The 19,614-nt window shown below is 36.6% G+C and overlaps 1 protein-coding gene across 1 annotated transcript; it reads right to left on the reverse strand.

Annotated features, from left to right (window-relative positions):
* On the reverse strand, nucleotides 7,211-8,658 carry LOC108661941. Its single transcript, XM_018120937.1, has 2 exons — nucleotides 7,771-8,658; nucleotides 7,211-7,342 (listed from the first exon to the last, which is right to left on the reverse strand). The coding sequence occupies exons 1-2, from the start codon at nucleotides 8,656-8,658 to the stop codon at nucleotides 7,211-7,213; spliced, it is 1,020 nt and encodes a 339-aa protein (XP_017976426.1).

The following is a 19,614-nucleotide window of genomic DNA, read 5'->3' on the forward strand; positions in this document are numbered from 1 at the left end:
ACTGACACGTCATGGTTTGAAATAGAGAGGAAAAAAAAAAGCGGGCAATTAACGTTGTAATCGTTTAGACTTCTACTGAATTAATTCTCCTTATTCAGAATAAATAAGAATATTATAAGGCCATTTTTTATTTTAAACAGTTATTATTCAGAATTCGTAACGTCTGTGTGATTCATTTGTCATTCCCGCCGATACTGGAGTGTTCAAGAAGGCTCTTTACAAACGTAACGACACCAGAGCAGCAGCAATAATGTCGACCATGAATGAAGAGGTCAGTGAGTCTCAAATTAAAACATTCTTGTGTTCGTTTATTTGTTTGGTTTTTTCCTAGGTTTGTTTGATATATTTGGGTTTTTTGTTTTTTTTTTTGCAAATGTTTAGACTGTGTTTTCTTGCTGGTTTGATGGTTGTTGGGGTTAAGTCGTAGTGGTTTTAGGGGTTTTTGGTGTTTACCGTGTGACGCCATTGTTATTCTTGTTATTATAGTTAGTTATTGGCGTGTCAGCTTTATATGATTTGATTTGATATGCATGACGTGTGAGAACATTTTACTTGATATGCATGGCGTGTAACAACATTTTACTTGATATGCATGGCGTGTCACAACATTTTACTTGTTATGCATGGCGTGTCACAATATTTTACTTGTTATGCATGCCATGTCACAACATTTTGCTTGCTATGCATAGCGTGTCACAACATTTATTCCTTATTTATGTCTTCAGTATACCTTGTTGCAGATGATGGCTTAACTTACTGGTGCATGTGTGCCATGTTTTGCAGATCCAGTGCAGACAGTATAAGGATCTTGACAGTTTGCTGATCGTGCCGAGAGAGAAGTGGGCATTCAACGTCGTAATTAACACCCATTATAAGTGGTCGCAACTGCATTACATCACAAAGACTCTCCAACAGAAGGGGGAGTACGATGCAATTAAGCGTACCTGCTTCGGAATGCTCATAGAGGTCTATCCACAAAGGTACTTTTGCGCTAGTCTCTTGCACAGCATCATGATTTGTTGGATCAGTGAGAGCCAGTCAATGGACCACGAGCTATGGTTTGCCATTGGCAAGAGCAAGGTGCAGCTATCAAAGTAAGAGTTCTGCCTCATCACCGTGCTGAAGTTTGGTCTAATGCCCGATGTGTTCAGACGACCGTACGAGGTTGCTGAGGAGGGAATTCATGACAGATACAAGATGGAGCTCATCTTGATCATGAATAACATTTTATTTGGTCAAGACTACCATAGACGGGTGACGCCTTGGTTGCTGTCATTGGTGGAGGACATCAACGCTTGGAATGTCTTCCCATGGGGGCACTATATTTGGAAGCTGACCTTAGACTACCTTTTGAAGGGGTTCGAAGTGCCTGACTCAAGCGTGACAAAGGAAACTTGGTTACGCTACAACATTTACGGATTCGCATGGGTGATACAGGTACTATCACGTAACATTTTTCAGTTTTCTTTTGAAAAAAAAAAATTATGGGTGCCCTCATTTATGATTTACGGTCTGATAATGGTTACATTTGACATGTAGTTCTAGGCAATGGAGGTAATTCCGGCCCTCCAAAACATAGTTGCCCCATCTGGTCCGAAGGATAACGTCTACCCACGAATGTGCAAATGGGATTATAATCAGAAGCCAAAAGACTTCTACAAGGCAATTCAGAAGTTTGACTCATCTGACGATGTGAGTGAACAACTGCTAATTTTTGCATTATATTTGTATAATAATTTTCCCTATTCGATAATGACAACATTTTATTTATTTATTTGCAGTTGTGGGCACTGGAGACGTTGGAACCCATCGCGAATGAGGCCTTCCGGGAGTATTTTGTGGACCTTGATGTCCCGTTATCGGAAGGCCACGAGTACATGCCAATAGGGCACATGGAGGATCGGTCAGATTGGGGCTTAGGTGCGAGGCAAAAAAGGAGAAGCTTGAAGGAGAAAAGAGCCTTTGGTGGCACGAAGTGGATGCGCACCATCGCTGCTTTAGTTAATGAGTTGTCGAGCCCTGAGTTGATGGATAAAGGGGACGACCATGGTTAAGGCAGTGAATAGCCGGTAAGGACAACTGTAACAGTTTTGTGTTCTCCAATTCCATATGTGATTATTGAATAACATTTATGTGTTTGCAGTTAGACCATGAGCCGACAGCTCAATAAGCACCCACCGGTCCTCCTTAGACGCACAGTGAAAACAACTTGTCGGTAAGATCGGTTCTAACAGTTTGTGTTCTACATTCCCACATATGTTTATCAAGTAACACAGTAATTTTTGTAATTACAGTTTACGGAAGCGATGACAGGTCCTCAAGCACTAATCGGTCCAGCTCAACCGCAAACAGCTAACAAGCCGGTGGTAAGGATATTAAAGTTGTAACGGTTAATGTTCAACAATTCCATACATGATTATTGAATAACACAATTATATATGTAATTGCAGTTTGCGGAAGCGACGACTGGTCTTCAAGCACCGAGCGATTCGACTCCACCACAGACTGCTAATGAGCCGTCGGTTAAGATATTAAAGTTGTAACGGTTAATGTTCAACAATTCCATATATGATTATTGAATAACATAGTTATATATGTTATTGCAGTTGACCCAGTCGAGAATAGTCAATGACGGAGCAGTACTACCTGCCAACTCCGACGGATCATGCGCAAGCATGAAAAAGAGATGTCGGAGCTGAAGGTGTCAATTCAGTCATTGAGTCTAGCAATGCAGACGCTCAAGGACCGTATCGTTGCTCGAATTCTTGACGACCTTAAATCACAAGTACGTTATTCTATTTTCGCTTGTATTTTGATGATTTACATTTAACAACTGTTTAGACTATGTTTTAGGGCTGGTTTGATGGTTTTTAGGGTTAAGTGATAGTGGTTTAACTAGTTTTGGTCATTAGAGGGTCAGGACATTTGTATTAAAGTTAGTTATTGCTGTGTCAGCCTTAGTGTGGGACAACATTTGACTTGATATGCATGGCGTGTCAGAACATTTAACTTGTTATTCATGGCGTGTCAGGACGTTTGATTTGATATGCATGGCGTGTCAAAACATTTTGGTTGTTATCCTTGGCATGTCACAACAATTTGCTTGTTATGGATGGCATGTCACAACGTTTAACTTGTTATGTATGGCATGTCACAACAATTTGGTTGTTATGGATGACGTGTCACATCATTTTGCTTGTTATGCATGGCGTGTCACAGCATTTTACTTGATATGCATAGCGTGTCACAACATTTTACTTGATATGCATGGCGTGTCACAATATTTTACTTAATATGCGCGGCGTGTCACAACATTTTACTGTTTATGGTTTGTGGTATTTTATGAGCTAACTAACGGTTTTTCCCATTTTGTAGGGCAGTCCATCTGACGGTGCTGGTTTAGAGCACGATGATGCTAATGATGGACAGCATCATGAACCTGGTGTTGACATTGACGATGACGTTCTTGGTGCTGACGGAAAGCACGTAACTCATGCCGATGACATCGTCGAATTGAAGCTGTGGTAGTGGATGTCACCCTTCAATCAGATGATGCTGAAGGAGAGCATGTTCCTGTGCTCGAGTCCATTATCAATGCATCTGCTGTAGGGGACAGGGAGCTTGACTCAATCGTGGTTGAAAGAGAGCATCTTCCTTCGGTCGATGCATTCGTCAACGCATCAGCAGGAGCTATCGTTCTTTATCGTGGGAGCACTTCTGATGCAATTGAGATACGGTCGTCGTCACTAGAGTCATCTGCTGTCCATCATGGTGCAGCAGAAATTTCAGACCCAACTGAGCGGGCATGGCTGAAAATGGCGAGCAAATACATGACAAGCCCGTTCGTCGATCCCTTAGTGACCCGTCGAGATGTGAGGGATAAAATCGTAGAAGACTACGAAGCTTTCAAGAAAGACGAGTCCGTGAGGTAAGCTCATAAATAACATTGCAAATATTTTTTTTAATGAAACAATAATCCACCAAGACTTATGAAATTCATTATGTTACATATGCAGGCGTAACGTCGGCATTTTAGGGGATCAAGGGGCTGACTTTTTCATAACCTTAGAGGATCCCAATGAGGAAATGACAAGTGAACATATCGACGCATGCCTCAGCCTACTCTGTAAGCGAATGACAGGGCCGAAGTTGAAGCTGTACACTACCCGTGCATGTGTGGTTGACACGATATTCTTCGTAAGTTTATTTGAAAATTGTTCAATTCTATAAATACTAAGTTTTTGATTGCATGAAGTGTAAGCTAATGTTTACATGTTTCACATGACACCATCCGTATGCTACACATGGAATTTCCAACAGAAGATGCTCAGGCCACAATGCAAATTCCATATGAGTTGCGGGGGTATGTGGAGGGTGAAAGGTCGACATATGCCAAAAAATGGGAAGATGTGGATTTCATCGTCGCGCCTTGCAATGTTGGTGGGCATTGGGTGGTTGCGAAGATTGACTTGGTGAGGTGGACGATCAAGGTGGTGGACTCTGCAAGAACTTCGGATGCTAAGGATAACGAAGTTCGTGTGGGTCAGATGACACCCTTGACGACAATGATGTCCTTCATCTGCCACCAAGCCGGTTATTTCAACAACATACGTCGGAAGAGACAGCATTTAACGCCGATGCCATTGGATATTCATTTTCCAAAAGCTAAAATGCATCGGCAGAATGATAGTGTCAACTGCAGTATGTTCATGATAGGGTACATGGACCGTATTTTGCAATCAGAAAAGATTAAAGTTAAGCAAAATATGATTGCAAAAATGCATCGGCAATACGCTCTAGAAATTTTCCAACAGTTGTGAGAGCGAACCCTGAACATGTCGGCCCTTGTGTGCACAATTTTTTTTATACAATTAATTTTATACACATTTTTTGTATACACAATTTATTTTATAGAATTCATTGTAAACAGAATTAATTTTTTTTGTATACATAATATACTTTATACAATTATTTTATACACAATTAAATTTTTTGACTATACACAATTAATTTGATACTATCGAATTTTTTTCCTTTTCTATACACAATATATTTAATTTGATACACAATCACAAAAAGTCAGCGTGTGACGCCATAAATATGCTACCACTCAGCGTGTCCCCACATACATCTGCTTAAACTCAGTGTGTCACCCCATAAATCTGTAAGAAGTCAGCGTGTGACACCGTAAATCCACTAACACTTAGCGTGTTAGCGCATAAATCTGCTTCCACTCAACGTGTTAGAACAATTGGGCCGTGCCATGTCACACCATTAATCTCCAAATGCTCAGCTTGTGACGCTGTAAATCCACTAACACTCAACGTGTTAGCCGATAAATCTGCCTCCACTTAGTGTGTCATGCCATAAATCTCCATATACTCAGCATGTGCGCCATTAATCTGCTTCCACTCGGTGTGTCATAAGAATTGGGCCGTCGCGTGTGACCCACGATACTGCACCAAGTCTGCCGTGTCACGCCATAAATCTGTTTGCACTCAGCGGGTCACGACTGTGAAACAGTAGGGTTAAGAATTTATGACACGCCATGGTTACAATATGTGACAAGACTGTGACACCCCATTGCTTGAACAGTTGACACGCCATGGTAACCGTTGCGTGTCACAACGTTTAACTTCTTATGCATGGCGGGTCAGAACAATTTTAATTGTTATGCATGGCGTGTTAAAAAAATTTTAATTGTTATGCATGGCATGTCAGAACAATGTGCTTGTTATGGAAGGTGTGTCACAACGTTTAACTTCTTATGCATGGCGTGTCATAACATTTTGCTTGTTATGCATGGCGTGTCACAATATTTTACTTGATATGCACGGTGTGTGACAACATTTAACTTGTTTTGCATGGCGTGTCTCACATTTATCCTTATTTATTTCGTTTGTATACCTTGTGCACATATATGGCTATTGATTTTGCAAAAACAACAGCACCAGCTGAGATGGCTCGATCCTTGAAACCAAGGGAGTTTCCAAACTTCATGCAGAAGGTTGACAAACCCATGTATGCTTCCCTTGGGGTACTAGGAAAATTGTACCGCTCTACAATCAACTCAACCGTGCAAGCAAGGTCAAAGTTTGATAGAAAAAGCTTGTGGATAGACATCCATGAGCATCTCGAAGCACGTAGGCTTCATTGCATTGTAGTTCCTTATCTCTTCAAGAGTCTTTGTGATGTAATGCAGCTGCCACCACTTACAGTGGGTTTTAATATTGAGTATGGATAAGCATATGAGAGCTGAAAACTCCCAAATTAAAATATCAGGTTAGTCTGCACGAGATGCCAAGTCTGCATGCACTCAGCGTGTCACCACAAGACTTGCAGTAAGAACATAAACAGTTAAATCAAATGAAATAGAAGGGAATTAAATCAAATCATTAATTATTTGATACAAGTGGTAATAAAATGTGACAAATGGGGTAACAATATAGGGACTTAATCTCTTAATATTGGTAGCCATTCCATGCTTGTTGTTCCTTCATAAGATTTGTGTAGCCATTTGTACTATGTCTGAAAATTGTAGTTGATTGCGTTTTGCTTTACGGATTTGTCTGCTCGGTCATTCTATGAGCCACTTTTAGTTACAGACTTTGTTGCCAAACATTTTATGCATATAAGCCTATCAAGGCCCCTGTCTGATGGAGATTGTAATTGAAAGCATTCTTACAAACAATGTAAGAATGTACTTTAACACGATCTTGATCAGACAGAGGCCTTGACATGCTTATCTGCTTAAAATGTTTGGCAACAAAGTCCATAACTAAAAGTGGCTCATAGAATGACCAAGCAGACAAATCCGTAAAGCAAAACGAAATCAACTACAATTTTCAGACACATTTAGTTAAGCAGACAAGTTGTCTTCATCCACAACACACCCTACATTTTCAGACATTGTCCTTCGTATTGGACAATTGTTGAGTGTGTGACCGGTTTGTCTGCAACTTGAACATGCTTTGGATCGACGCAGTTGTGGAGGTGCCGATTGACTTGGAGATGGTGTTGGATTTGTGGATGGAACTGCAAATGGGGATGGGCAGTTCTGTCTGTTATGTCCGTACCTCTTGCATTACGAACATCTTCGTGCTCGACTGCCTTCACCAGCTGATGGAATCCTTCTCTTCCTAGGTCTTCCTGCTTTGCCTCGCTAAGGTGGGAGCAAGACGACAATTTGTTTCACATGAGGGGGGATGTCCTACTCACTAGGATGCCCTACCGGCCTAATGGATCCTGAATAACCCTCCATCAAAACGATTATCTTGTAGTAGTCAGCGTCGAATTCAATGGCTTCACGATTGCATTTACTAAAAAACACAATAAACTCAATCTTTAAGCACAATGTAAATGTTATGTCAATTACGGTTCAAATAAGAAATAAAGATATTCTAAACTTATTGCTGCAATGGCATGGCTTCATGGCAGTAAATCTGTTTGGAACTCACAACATGAACACGTCTTCCTAGACAAGTTTACAAGTCCATCCATCTTTTTGTCTTTAACTTCAAACTCTGCTCGATTGATAGGCTTAACTAGAAAGCGATGTGCATCATTGAACTTTTTTCTCAACTGCTTGGCAACCCAAGGGTTGAGGGGCGTGGTCACCTTGACGGCCTCCTAGTACCGGTCATGGAACCAACGTTGGAACATGTCTCTGATGAACTCGATCAAAACAATGATCAACATTTGTCTTGCATGCTTCAAGCATGAGTTAACACATTCCGCGATGTTGGATGTCATCATTTGGTATCTCTTTGCCTGTAAACATGCATGTGCCCATTTCTCAGGCCCTATTCTCATAAAGTCCTCGTGGGATCCCGGGTGAATCTGCTGTATCTGATTCATATGTCTGTTGAAATCGGCCACCTTATAGCAATCTTGAGCAAGGGTGAAAAGCATACAAACATCATCGCGCTTGAACTTGTTTTTAAAGTTTTTTTTCAAGTGGTAACTACATAAACCATGGTGCTCTTCTGGGTATGCATTTTGGATTGCTTTCCTAATGCCGAGATGTTGATAAAAAATGAACGTAGTCTTTTCAGGACAACCAACCGCATCACGTAGCTTGCTAAGAAACCACGTCCACGAGTCTTTGTCCTCAACATGGCCGATCCTAAACACAACTAGATATACGCACTTGTTCTCATCTTTGCATACAGCAACAAACAGAACACCCTTGAACTTGCCTTTGAGATGTGTTGCATCAATTGTAACCGTATGACGCATTACATCCCTAAACCCCCGAATACAAGCCCCGTATGACCAGAAACAATATTTGAATCTCTCTTCCTCATCAGTAGCCACTGCAGTCACTGTGCCAGGAATTTCTTGTTCCAACATATAAAAATAAGATGGTAGTAGTTGAAATGACTCCTCCGGTGATCCGAAAACAAGCCTCTCTGCATACTCCTTCGCTTGCCAAGCCTTACCATACAAGCGTTCCAATCCCCACTGAACCCTCATCTCACAAATTATGTCCTTAGGTCTCAATGCTACTCCATTAGCCTGAAGCTTGTGTGACATAAGTTCACCAATCATCTTCGAACTCGTAGTTGCAAACCGTCCTTGCAAACCATCAATGATACAAGTGTGTACTTTGTGGAATGTCTGAACTTGCCAATATTCTCCTCTATCAGGTAACTTCATTGCACGAACACTGAACTTGCTTGCCTTGTCCTTGCAAGCTGTGAGACCTTGACCTTTATAGACTTGTAAAGGGAAGTATACGAGATATCCCTAATTAAGGGTAATTTCGTCATTTCTTTAGTAAGCCCATAAAAGTAAGTTTTAAACAATATTGTGGCCTAAGTAGGCCTCAGGCATAAATGGATGGTGAAATTAGGGGTAAAATGGAAAGAAAACCAAAATTTTGATAATTTTTACGGTAGAGGCAAAATGGTCATTTTTCACCTCAAGTTAAAATTTTATGTTTTCATGAACCCGAGTATGTTTAGACCATTATGGACCTTGTCCTAGTGTCAAAAGAACAAAAAGATTGCATAAAAGATTGGAAGAGAGTAAGTTAATTAGTGGAGGGGTAATTTGGTAATTTTAAGTGGAATGGATAAGATTGGCCTATTAATACTTTCTTCCAGCAGCTTCTTCTCCCATTTTCCAGCAGCTTGTCTTCTTCTTCTTCTTCTCTCTCACGTTTCTTCAAAACCTCCATGGAATCTTGATATGTAGCTTGCAAAATTTTCTCTCTCTAGCTCTAGTTTTCATAATTTTGAGCCCTTTTGACTAGAACCCTAGTATTCTTTCACTCTCTCACTTCAAAACCCTTGGTAAAGTTTATTTCCATACTTTCTCTCACTAATTGGGCATTCTAGAGAGAGAAAGAGAGAATTATCCCATTGATTTAGAAGCAATTGGAAGAGAATTTGACTACAAAGGAGCCCTAGGGTAAGTGATGAATTAAGCTTGGTTTTTATCTGTGAATAATGGCTAGTAATTAGGAGTATGAGCTGTTTTATTGTTGAGTATGTTCATTACTTTTTAGTGATTAAGATAGTGAACATAGATAGCCATTTAATATGACAATTGAAAGGTAGCTAAGAGATAGCTTTTAGGGTTCACAGTGTGTGAATTGACCTATTGCTTATGCTAATGTGATCTTAGGTTGTAATGAAGTCCCATCCTTCCAATTGGATCATTAAGGGAATTAGAGTAATCTAAAGGCTCTATAATCAATCGGTGAGTGGACTACCTATCAAAATTGTTTTGGGAATATGATTGTTTTGTACAAAGTGTTTGAATTATTTTATACAACTTTTCTCAAAAAAATGAATGCCTTGGGAACAAGCTCTTGAGGATTGGTTTATGTTATGACATGTGGTTATTATGGATTTTTATGTGGCTGCATTATGTTGATATACATATATGTTTGAATATAGTGTTGTGTAATTATATTGACTAGGCTTATGTGCGAGTAGGGAGTGCGCATAAGCCAAGGATGACCCGGTTATGTGGGAGTAGGGAGTGTGCATAACCCGATGATGACCCGGCCATGTGCGAGTAGGGAGTGCGCGTGAGCTGGTGATGATGACGATGTGATGGTGTGTATGATGATGATGGGATGATGTGCATGATAATGATGGGTATACGTATACATATATACATCTGTAAATATGTGTGTTATAGGAAATTTATGAGTAATGGTATATGGTTGTAATGCATGTGAAACTTGACATGTTAAACTTTGGAAAATTGTCATGTGTTTCATGTTGGTTTGGACATTTCAGCAGAGTGGTTTTTTTTTTTAGAAAAGGGAAATTTTTCATTGGAGCCCTGTATTTCGCTACAGCGAGAATGGTTCTGGCTGCAGCGAGAAACTCTCGGGTTTGAGAACCTTCACCAAAACTGGTTCTCGCTGCAGCGAGATAGCAACTGTAGCTTCACGTTGTAGCGAAAAAAAATCTCGCTGCATCGAGAAACTCTCTATTTCATCAGCTGAATTTCGCTGCAGCGAAATTTAATCTCGCTGTAGTGAAAAACTTTCTGTTTTGGTCTCCTATCTTGTCCAATTACTGCCCTATCTTTCACTTCTTTGCTACCATATTGGAGCATGGTCTTCCAACATTAAGGACTAAATGAGTTAAGTTTAAAATGAGGAGGTTTAGTGAGAAACCCTCGGCCAGTTGAGAAACCCTTATTCGGTTAATAACTAAATCCCAACGTCGCTGCAATGAAAATTCATTCTCGCTACAACATAGCTGCAGCGAGAATGCCTTTCCGCTGTAGCGAAGAATCGTCGTCGTATTTGACTTACTTGAGTATTATTAAAGCTTTCATTCTTCAAATGGTTCGTTATGTATGGGTTCATAATTTTCAAATGATTAATCATTTAAGGGCTTGATGAGGGGTTTTTAATAAGAACAAAAACAAATTGCATTGTTTTGAAAAAGAATGCATCATGATTTCGTTAAAAATTCCTTATGGTATGCTTGTTCCCTTCCTTGTTCACTCACTGGGTTTATACTCACCATTTTCAACTTCATGTTTTTAGATCACGAGGCAGTCGGTAACTAGGACGAGGTGTCCTTGTAGACTTATATCCATCTTTTGGTAGGTGTCTCGGCATTCAGTAGTTATACATTCGTTCGAGTTCCTCCGCTGGAAGTTGAGTATTATTTTGTTGTGTATAGACGAACCTAATGTAAATTGTTAAGATACATGTTGTAGACAAATGTACATACACTTGTTTAGTATGCCAGTATGAGATGGCAATGTGTAGTATTATTTTGATTCTAAGTTATGAAATGTGACTTAGCAGTTTATGATGGAATGATGAACACGTCAGATTAATAGGCTTGCTTGGGCTTAGTGGACTACGTCTATTGGGCCCATACGTCAGTCATGGCCCGAAATTTGGGTCGTTACACAACCAACCTCATAACGAGCTTTACATGACCTTTTTACTCTTATCATAAACTTCTCTTTTATAACAAACATATTCAAAGCTCGTTTCAACTCGGCTTTCGACGAAAACATTCTTCCTTTGTATAAGCGATCTTTGACACATGTCGACTCCTCAATGGTAATTGTTTGGAAGGAGAACCTTTCTGCACTTGCAATTACCTACGTACGAGATATCCTTGCATTTCCCCTTTCCTAATCATTGTCATCGAGCAATGTATTAAAGGAACGAATCTCGTTCTCACCAACGATGGGGTTATTATATATGGGGTCATCACACTGAACATATCCTACATCAACACCTCCAACAGGTTTCGTTTCGCCTTTAACATTATTGCCAATTGGAATGTCACTGTCATAAAGGCAGTCATCGTTTGAACTGTCATCTTGTCATTATTCAAGCCCATCATCTGAAGTGTCATCAAATCTATCTTCTTCGGCAGCAAACAAATCCTCATTTCCCTCATCAAATGCAATATTATCCTCTAGCGTCGCAGTGTCACCCTCCAACCTCACTTGTTATCCTCAACTGTCGTATTCTCATTTGACAATGGCATTACACACTCTACAATTTCACCCGATCGTTGCATTTGTTCAACAAAAGTAAGAAATTGGTTTGATGCACATCTTGATCGAAATTGTGCAGCCAACTGTTCTGTGAATGTCGTTTGTCTATCAGGCTACACAAACTCTTATGCATACCTCAATTGCCATTGTTGTGGGTTACGGATCGAATGCTGTGCTGTATGTGAAGCATTGTAAATCTCATTTTGATTGAGTCGATTACCATGTTGTCCAACTTCTTCATGTGACATAACATTTGTTTGGCGTCCCTTAATGCTGACATACACAACCGGAACATTCCTCTGTTCTAGCAAAATTAATGCAACATCCTCATCGTCCTTGATAATTGGCCGTGATAGCTCTCCGGGTGTACTGATCAGTGCATGTAACTCAATCTCGTCAATTTCTGAGTTTACCCCAACAACATCTTCAACCAGCTTCATCAAGCCCACAAACGACAAATCACTCCTAACCCCCCGCATTCGTGACTCACCACCCTTGTAAATGCCGTCCACCCACTAACCACCGTGTCTTATCACAAGTGGCACAATTGGAACCCCACTGAAATTTTGGAAAAAAAATTAGTGTCAATCATTTTACACAATACATATCATGATCAAAAATTTGTCAGTCGTGTTGTTATACGCCATGCATATAACGTAAAATGTTGTAACACGCCATGCATATCAAGTCAAATGTCGTGACACGCCATGCATCAGTGTCGTGACACACCATGCATCAGTATCGTGACACGCCAATCACTGTAATTACTGACTCGTTACACCAACAGCCGTGACACGCTAAAAACTCAAAAAATCAGTTAACCCACGACACGCCAAAAATCCATAAATTCAGTTAACCCACGACACGTCAGGAACAGCCGTGACACACTAACAATCCAAAAGACTAGTTAACCCACAACACGTCAAGAACAGCTGTGACACGCTAAAATAACTCTAACACATGTTAAAGATGCATGGCGTGTAACAACTCTGGGCAATGTTTCCAATCCATCTTCTGATTTACACCAAATGTTTCAGAAATTTAAGTCTATTGCAGAAATAAACCCAATAACAGGTACCTTGATGTTATCTCTGCTATAGGGTTTGTTAATCTACGACAATGTGGCCAGATGCTGAGAGATAGACCACAGCCCGATGACGATGGAGCTCAACAGAGACTTGCCAAAGTTGAGACAATTTAGAGAGTTGAGAGAGAAAGATGACCGAGCCCAAACAGCTGCGCGCATTTATTTATTTTTTTCTATTTTCTCTCTAGTGGGAGGCAGATAGCTCAAACAGCTGAGCATTTATTTGAAACGATGTTTTTAAGGGCATTTTGGTCTACTCATGCTTATTTTTGGCTAGAAATTATTTCTGAAATCACCTTATCACGAGGTCCTTTTCTCACAATATTCTCTTATTAATTTTCTCCATTGTACATGTTACTTGAATTAATACAAGGAGATCCCACTTTTCTCAATATTTAATCTTTCAAGCACTGATCTAAAATTAAAATTCTAATTGTTTAAATAATAAGAGATTGTGGACGAAAAAAAATAGTTGAAGGATTAATTTGTTCAATAAGAATAACCAATTGAAACAAAGTTTTGATTGGAGGAAGTTGATAAGAAGTTTTTAATTAATATTCCAAATATTGTCAATAAATTATAATATGTTATGAATATATATGTAAATGTCTATTATGTTATGATCTAAGAAGTTTAGACCAAGTCAAACAATGCAACAAGCTAGACACAAAAAGTATAATATGATTTAAACTTTTATATTTGATTGCTTATATTTAGATTTGATATAGATTAAATTGGATTAAGATTAAGATTTAAAGAGTTATTAGCCTATAAATAGGTCTCTCACTTTATTTTAACTCAATTTTTTGTATCATTTAGTTTTCATCATCATCTTAAAGTTGAAGTTCAATTTTCTTCAGAAGTTCAATTTTCTTCAATTTTCAACATCATTTCAAAATTGAAGTTCTAGTTCTTTTTGGCTTCAAAAAGGATTTCTATGGTTGGTACTTGGTTTTTTATTTTAGCAAATTAGGTAAGTAACTTAATATCTCTTTAGTGTTTTTATTCCCTAAAAATCAACCTCAATGCAAATTTGCTATCATATAATATATATTATATTTTATCCCTTGATTGGAAAGTAAATTTGCTATTATATAATATGTGAATTTCTTAAAAAAAATTTTGAAATGAAATACCTTAGAAAAACAATTTTATTTGGGTCTTCAAATTAAATACTTGACAAAGAAAATTTTTTGTCCATCAATCAAATTATATAGCAAAAGTTTTAAAATAATTCTATATAGAGAAAGCACATCCATTGAGTTTATCAATAGTTGTAAGGTCACTAGATGTGAAAAAAGATCATTTTTGATCTTGTGAGGATAATAAAGAACTTATTGATCCTAAAGTACCATATCTTAGCGCAATCGGAGTATTAATGTATCTCGCTAGCAATACACAACTTGATATATCATTTGATGTAAATTTATTAATAAGATATAGTTCGTTAGCTCAAAGACATTGAAATGGAATTAAACATATAATTTACTATTTTTAGGGAATAATGGACATGTGTTGATATTACTTAAATGTATCATAATCAAATTTAATTAGTTATACAGATACAGAATATTTATTTGATCCACACAAGACTCGATCTTAGACAGATTACTTATTCATATGTGGAGGTACAACTATATCATAATATTTTGTAAAATAAACTATATTTGCTATTTCTTTTAACCTTGTAAAAATTTTGACAATTCATAAGACAAGTCATAAATATGTCTAGTTAATATTTATAACTCAATATATTTAAGAAACATGTGATTTGTTAATCAAGAAAGAAATTCCAATATTATATGAAGATAATACCACTTGCATAACCTTGTTAAAAGAATGATACGTTAAAGGATAAAACAAAACATATTTTATCAAAGTTCTTCACTCATGATCTTCAAAGAAAAAGGTGATATTAATGTTCAAGAAATTTATTCAAGCAACAATTTAGCAGATTTGTTCACCAAAGTCCTTTCTACTGCAACGTTTGACAAGTTGATATAAAAGATTGAAATGCATCGTTTTATGCACTGTACTATTTTTCATTGTTAAAGTTTTTCCCACTGGGTTTTTTTCAATAAAATTTTTAATGAGACAATATTCCAAAAACGTATTTTTAAAAAGAATTATGTAAACTTTTCCTTTATTCGGATTTTTTCCAAGAGATTTTTTCTTAGTAAAGTTTTAATGAGACATATTCTTAGTACAATCGACATTCAAGGGGAGTGTTATAAATATATGTATGAATGTCCATTATATTATGATCTAAGAAATTTAGACTAAGTTAAACAGCGCAACAAGCTAAAAAAAAATGTTATATGATTTGAACTCTTATATTTGATTACGTATATCTAGATTTGATACAGATTGAATTGGATTAAAATTTATTAACTTATAAATAGACTCCTCACTTTATTTATGAATGGTCAAAAGACCTATCAATCCTTATACTCTTAATTTTGTCCAATTTAATCCTTATACTCAAAACCGAAGCAATTTAGTTTTCTTAATTTTAAGAATTGCTTCAATTTAATCCCTTCTTTTAATGGTGTCCAAATTTACCATTAAAGGGGATGACGTCAGCACTGAATTCAGCGTTGACGTGACACATTTTTGATGATGTGATGTTGAGAAGATAACATGAAATGCCACATAGCACTGATATGATGACGTGACAAATGCCATGTGGCACTAATATGATGACATGGCAATGCTGATGTGGTACTAACATGCTGACATGTCAATGTCATGTGGTAAATCAAGAAAATTTTAAAAAAATTTTTTTTTGTCATGTTATAGGACTAAATTGAACAAAATTGAGATGTTGAGGGACTAAATTGAAAAAAATATTTAAAAAATACAAATTTTTAAGTAGATTATTAATATACTTATTAATAAACTAAATATTTAAGTGTAAAAGATTTATGGTGTTAAAATATATATATATAAATATTTTTTTGATTATTTGATTCTAGAATTGTAAAACCCGACCCTATAAATACATGTCATGACATACATGCATTGAGTAGCATGTTATTACGTTAGAAAAGTACCTAAGAATAGACGAAACCTGATATTGTACCTAACGGTACACTTAAATTGATTTAACCTCGAACTAGTTCAAATAGGAATTGTAGGATGAAATTTAATATTTTATAGTCCAGGAATGACTAAAATGATTGTTCAGGAGTTCGAGGGTTCATTTGGGGTAAAATTAGAAATTTTGATATTCAAGGGCAAAATCGTCATTTTGCCACCTAAGATAATAATTTGATCATGGAGTGAAATTTTTGACCAAGATTAACTATTTGGAGTATAATTTAATGATAGGAAGTGAAAAAGTTTAATTCTGGTGATTTTTGGAGTGTAGGGGCAAAATCGTAATTTTGCCACCCACGGACAAAATTTGAGATTTTGAGAGAATTTAGATCAAATTTGACAAATTGGAGAATGGTATGAGTATAAGGGATGAAAAATATGTCTATGGGCAATTTTTCAATTTTTGGGGCAAAAATGTAATTTTTGACTTTTACGGGGGCAAAAGTGTAAATTTCAAAAATTACTCCACCGAGACTTTGGATGAGTCTGAGAATTTTATCTAAGCTATGAATATATGAGACAAGTGTATGGTGAAAATTTGGAAACAAATGGATGAAATTTTAAAAATGGGCCAATGGGAAAGTGACACGTGGCATTTTTTTAATGAAATAATATTATTTTAATGAAAAGTCAGCCATTTAAACCCAAATTTTGAGTGCTGGCCGGCCATAAGGAAGAACAAGAGAGGAAATAGAGAGGAAAGGAAGAAAAAAAGAAAAACCAAAGAGAAACAAGAAAATTCAAAGGGAAATTCGCGGTTTTCGACCGTTTACGCGTCTAACGGTAAGATTTTTCGATTTTAGCTTGATTTCTACCTTTCCTATGCCTTTATTTCCATTTAGCATGCTTGAGGAGAGAGATCAAAAAGTGATATCAAGGGCTGGACGAAATTCTAGGGGAGAGAAATTGAAATTTTTAGGTTTTGATTTTTAGTTAAATTGATAGTTTTAGTTAGTTAAATGTGTTTAGAAATTAAATTGGGCAAGAAATCATTAAATTTTCACAATACCCACTCTTGGCTGGATGCTCAATGCTGTACAATGATGATGAATTGATTTTATTCTAAGGAAAATGAAGAGAAAATGATGAAAAACGATTAAACGTGATAGAAAAACAAAGTAGAAAATTAACCGAGTTAATGTCCCATTTTTGGCCGAATTTTCCAAGGAAGGGAGTGAGCTGATTTTGTTGTTTTTAGAAGGTTATTGGCTGATATTTAATGGTTAGAAATGTTGGAGAGAGAATGGGATGATTTAGAGCTAAAATGGAGCGCGTTAGCAATTTATCGGGCAAAGTGCCAAAAATAGGTTAATACCGCGTTTAAGCCGTTTTAGGCTATTGCATTTCATACCATGCATTAGTATAGGATTTAAGTTAATTATATAGTGATTTAGCATCAATGTGATGAATTGTGTAAATTTTTGTAATGTGTCTAGGAGGAGAGCCTTCCGGAAAAGGCAAAGAAGTCGTACCCGACGAGTAGTGATCGGGGCGCTTAGAAAGCTTTTAGTTTGTACAAACGGTGAGTAAACTTATTATTATTGTAAATTATCTAGAGTTTATTTTTAAATGCCCTTTATGTATTTTATGAAATGAAAACGAGATTAAAACGGGATTTTTGATGTTTTAGGAATAAATGTGACAAATAAAAATATATTGTATTGATTATGAAATTGAGTAATTGGAGGCTGCAAATTGACTTGAAAAATATATATTTTCCTAGGAATGGCTTATGAGAAATGAGTATATGTGGCTATATTTTGTGAGTGCATTGGGAAATTTATGTAAGTTGTTTTTACTATGCAGGCTGGATAAATAAATAAAAGCCACGTTATACTGTCGAAATTTTATTAAAATTGGTGGGTTAGTCACTGCAGTGACGGGTTTCCGTGGACTGCCTATTAGAGGGGCACGGTAAACCCAGTTATATAGTTACTCCGGTTGTAGAGGCGAGGAGGGTAACTCCTGGGGTAGTATTAGAGCTCACTTCACGTCGAACCCCCACGTGAATGTGTAACTCGGCCAACGCCAAGGAACGGCTGGTTTTAAAAATAAAAATGTGTTTCACGTGTGAATATTTTAACACCCTTGGCGGACTCGGTTAGATGCCTCGGCCAAGGTATCCCCGAGGATTAGTTTTGGCTTGAGCCTTGTTTTAATAAAAGACATAAGCCTTAACAACTGTTTTGGTAAATTACAAATATTTTATGGTTTAAGAAATAAATTGAAAACATTATGAAATGGGTTGAAATTTGTTGTTTAAACTTGCCTCCATTTTACTCGCCTTTAGATATTTATGATAATGTCTGTTTACTCATTGGGATTGCAAAATCTCACCCAACTCCTTTCCACCCATTTCAGGTTCAGTATAGACTGTAGATAGCTGATCTCATCGAGGACTACCATTGGATCTGCATTTTCCAAACCGTAGGTTCACAGTCCTCTTTACTTTTGTTTATTCGGGGGCCCTCTTGTTATTGTAAATTAAATTAAATATTTTGGCTTACTGTATTTCAGTATGTATAAATTTATTTAGCTTTTACGCTATAAAAATTATTCACGTATAACTCTATAAATATTGTTTTATAAGAAAATAGAATATTTTCCTTAATATTTCTTTTATTTTCTTATTATATTCAAATAACCGTAATTTCGTTTTAAATGAAGATTTTAGACTTTTAAACTCATTTTGAATATGAATTATGTGTTTTGTACTTGTATATTACGTTTTAGCCAGTTTCGAAATTTTTGAGAAAAAAATGACCAAAATACCCCTGTGTGGCGAAAATTTTATTTTGATTGTTTTTGATCTAAAATAGTATATATTCTCTAAAAACTCGATATTTAACAATGATTGCTCACAGGAAAGGAAAGAAACTGATATGTAAGCCTTGCGGGGTTCCGGTTGGCATTCCGGATAATGAGTGTCAATTGGGACGTCGCGGAGATTGTCATGGGCTTGAGGCAGGTTCCGGGTTGTGACAAGAATGTATACATTAATTTATCTGTTTTACAAAAATTAAGTTTGAATTCTCATTCTATAAAAAATTTTCGAAAAAATTTCATACCTAAAGTCAAATTTAGTTGAATAATTAGCATTAGATTAAAATAAAATAATATAAAAAGATTAAATGAATTCTATTTTCTTCTATTTATAATAATATAAAAAATTGAAATTAATTTAACTTAGTTTAGAGTTTTGTTTTTTCTTTTAAAAAAAATGAAGAATAGAGATGTAGAGTTAGCGATGATTTTAAAAATAATTTTTTGTTCTGATTTAATTTGAACATGATAAACCTCTTATTACAATCATAGAATCTAAGCTCAATTCTAAATTTTTTTATTTATTTCTTATGTTTTTATTTTGTTTTATTTTTCAAGTTATATATTTTAAGTTGAAATTTTTTAGATTAAAGACTGCATTTATGGTTAAT

Source organism: Theobroma cacao, chromosome 5 (assembly GCF_000208745.1).
Source record: "Theobroma cacao cultivar B97-61/B2 chromosome 5, Criollo_cocoa_genome_V2, whole genome shotgun sequence".
Lineage (NCBI taxonomy): Eukaryota > Viridiplantae > Streptophyta > Magnoliopsida > Malvales > Malvaceae > Theobroma > Theobroma cacao.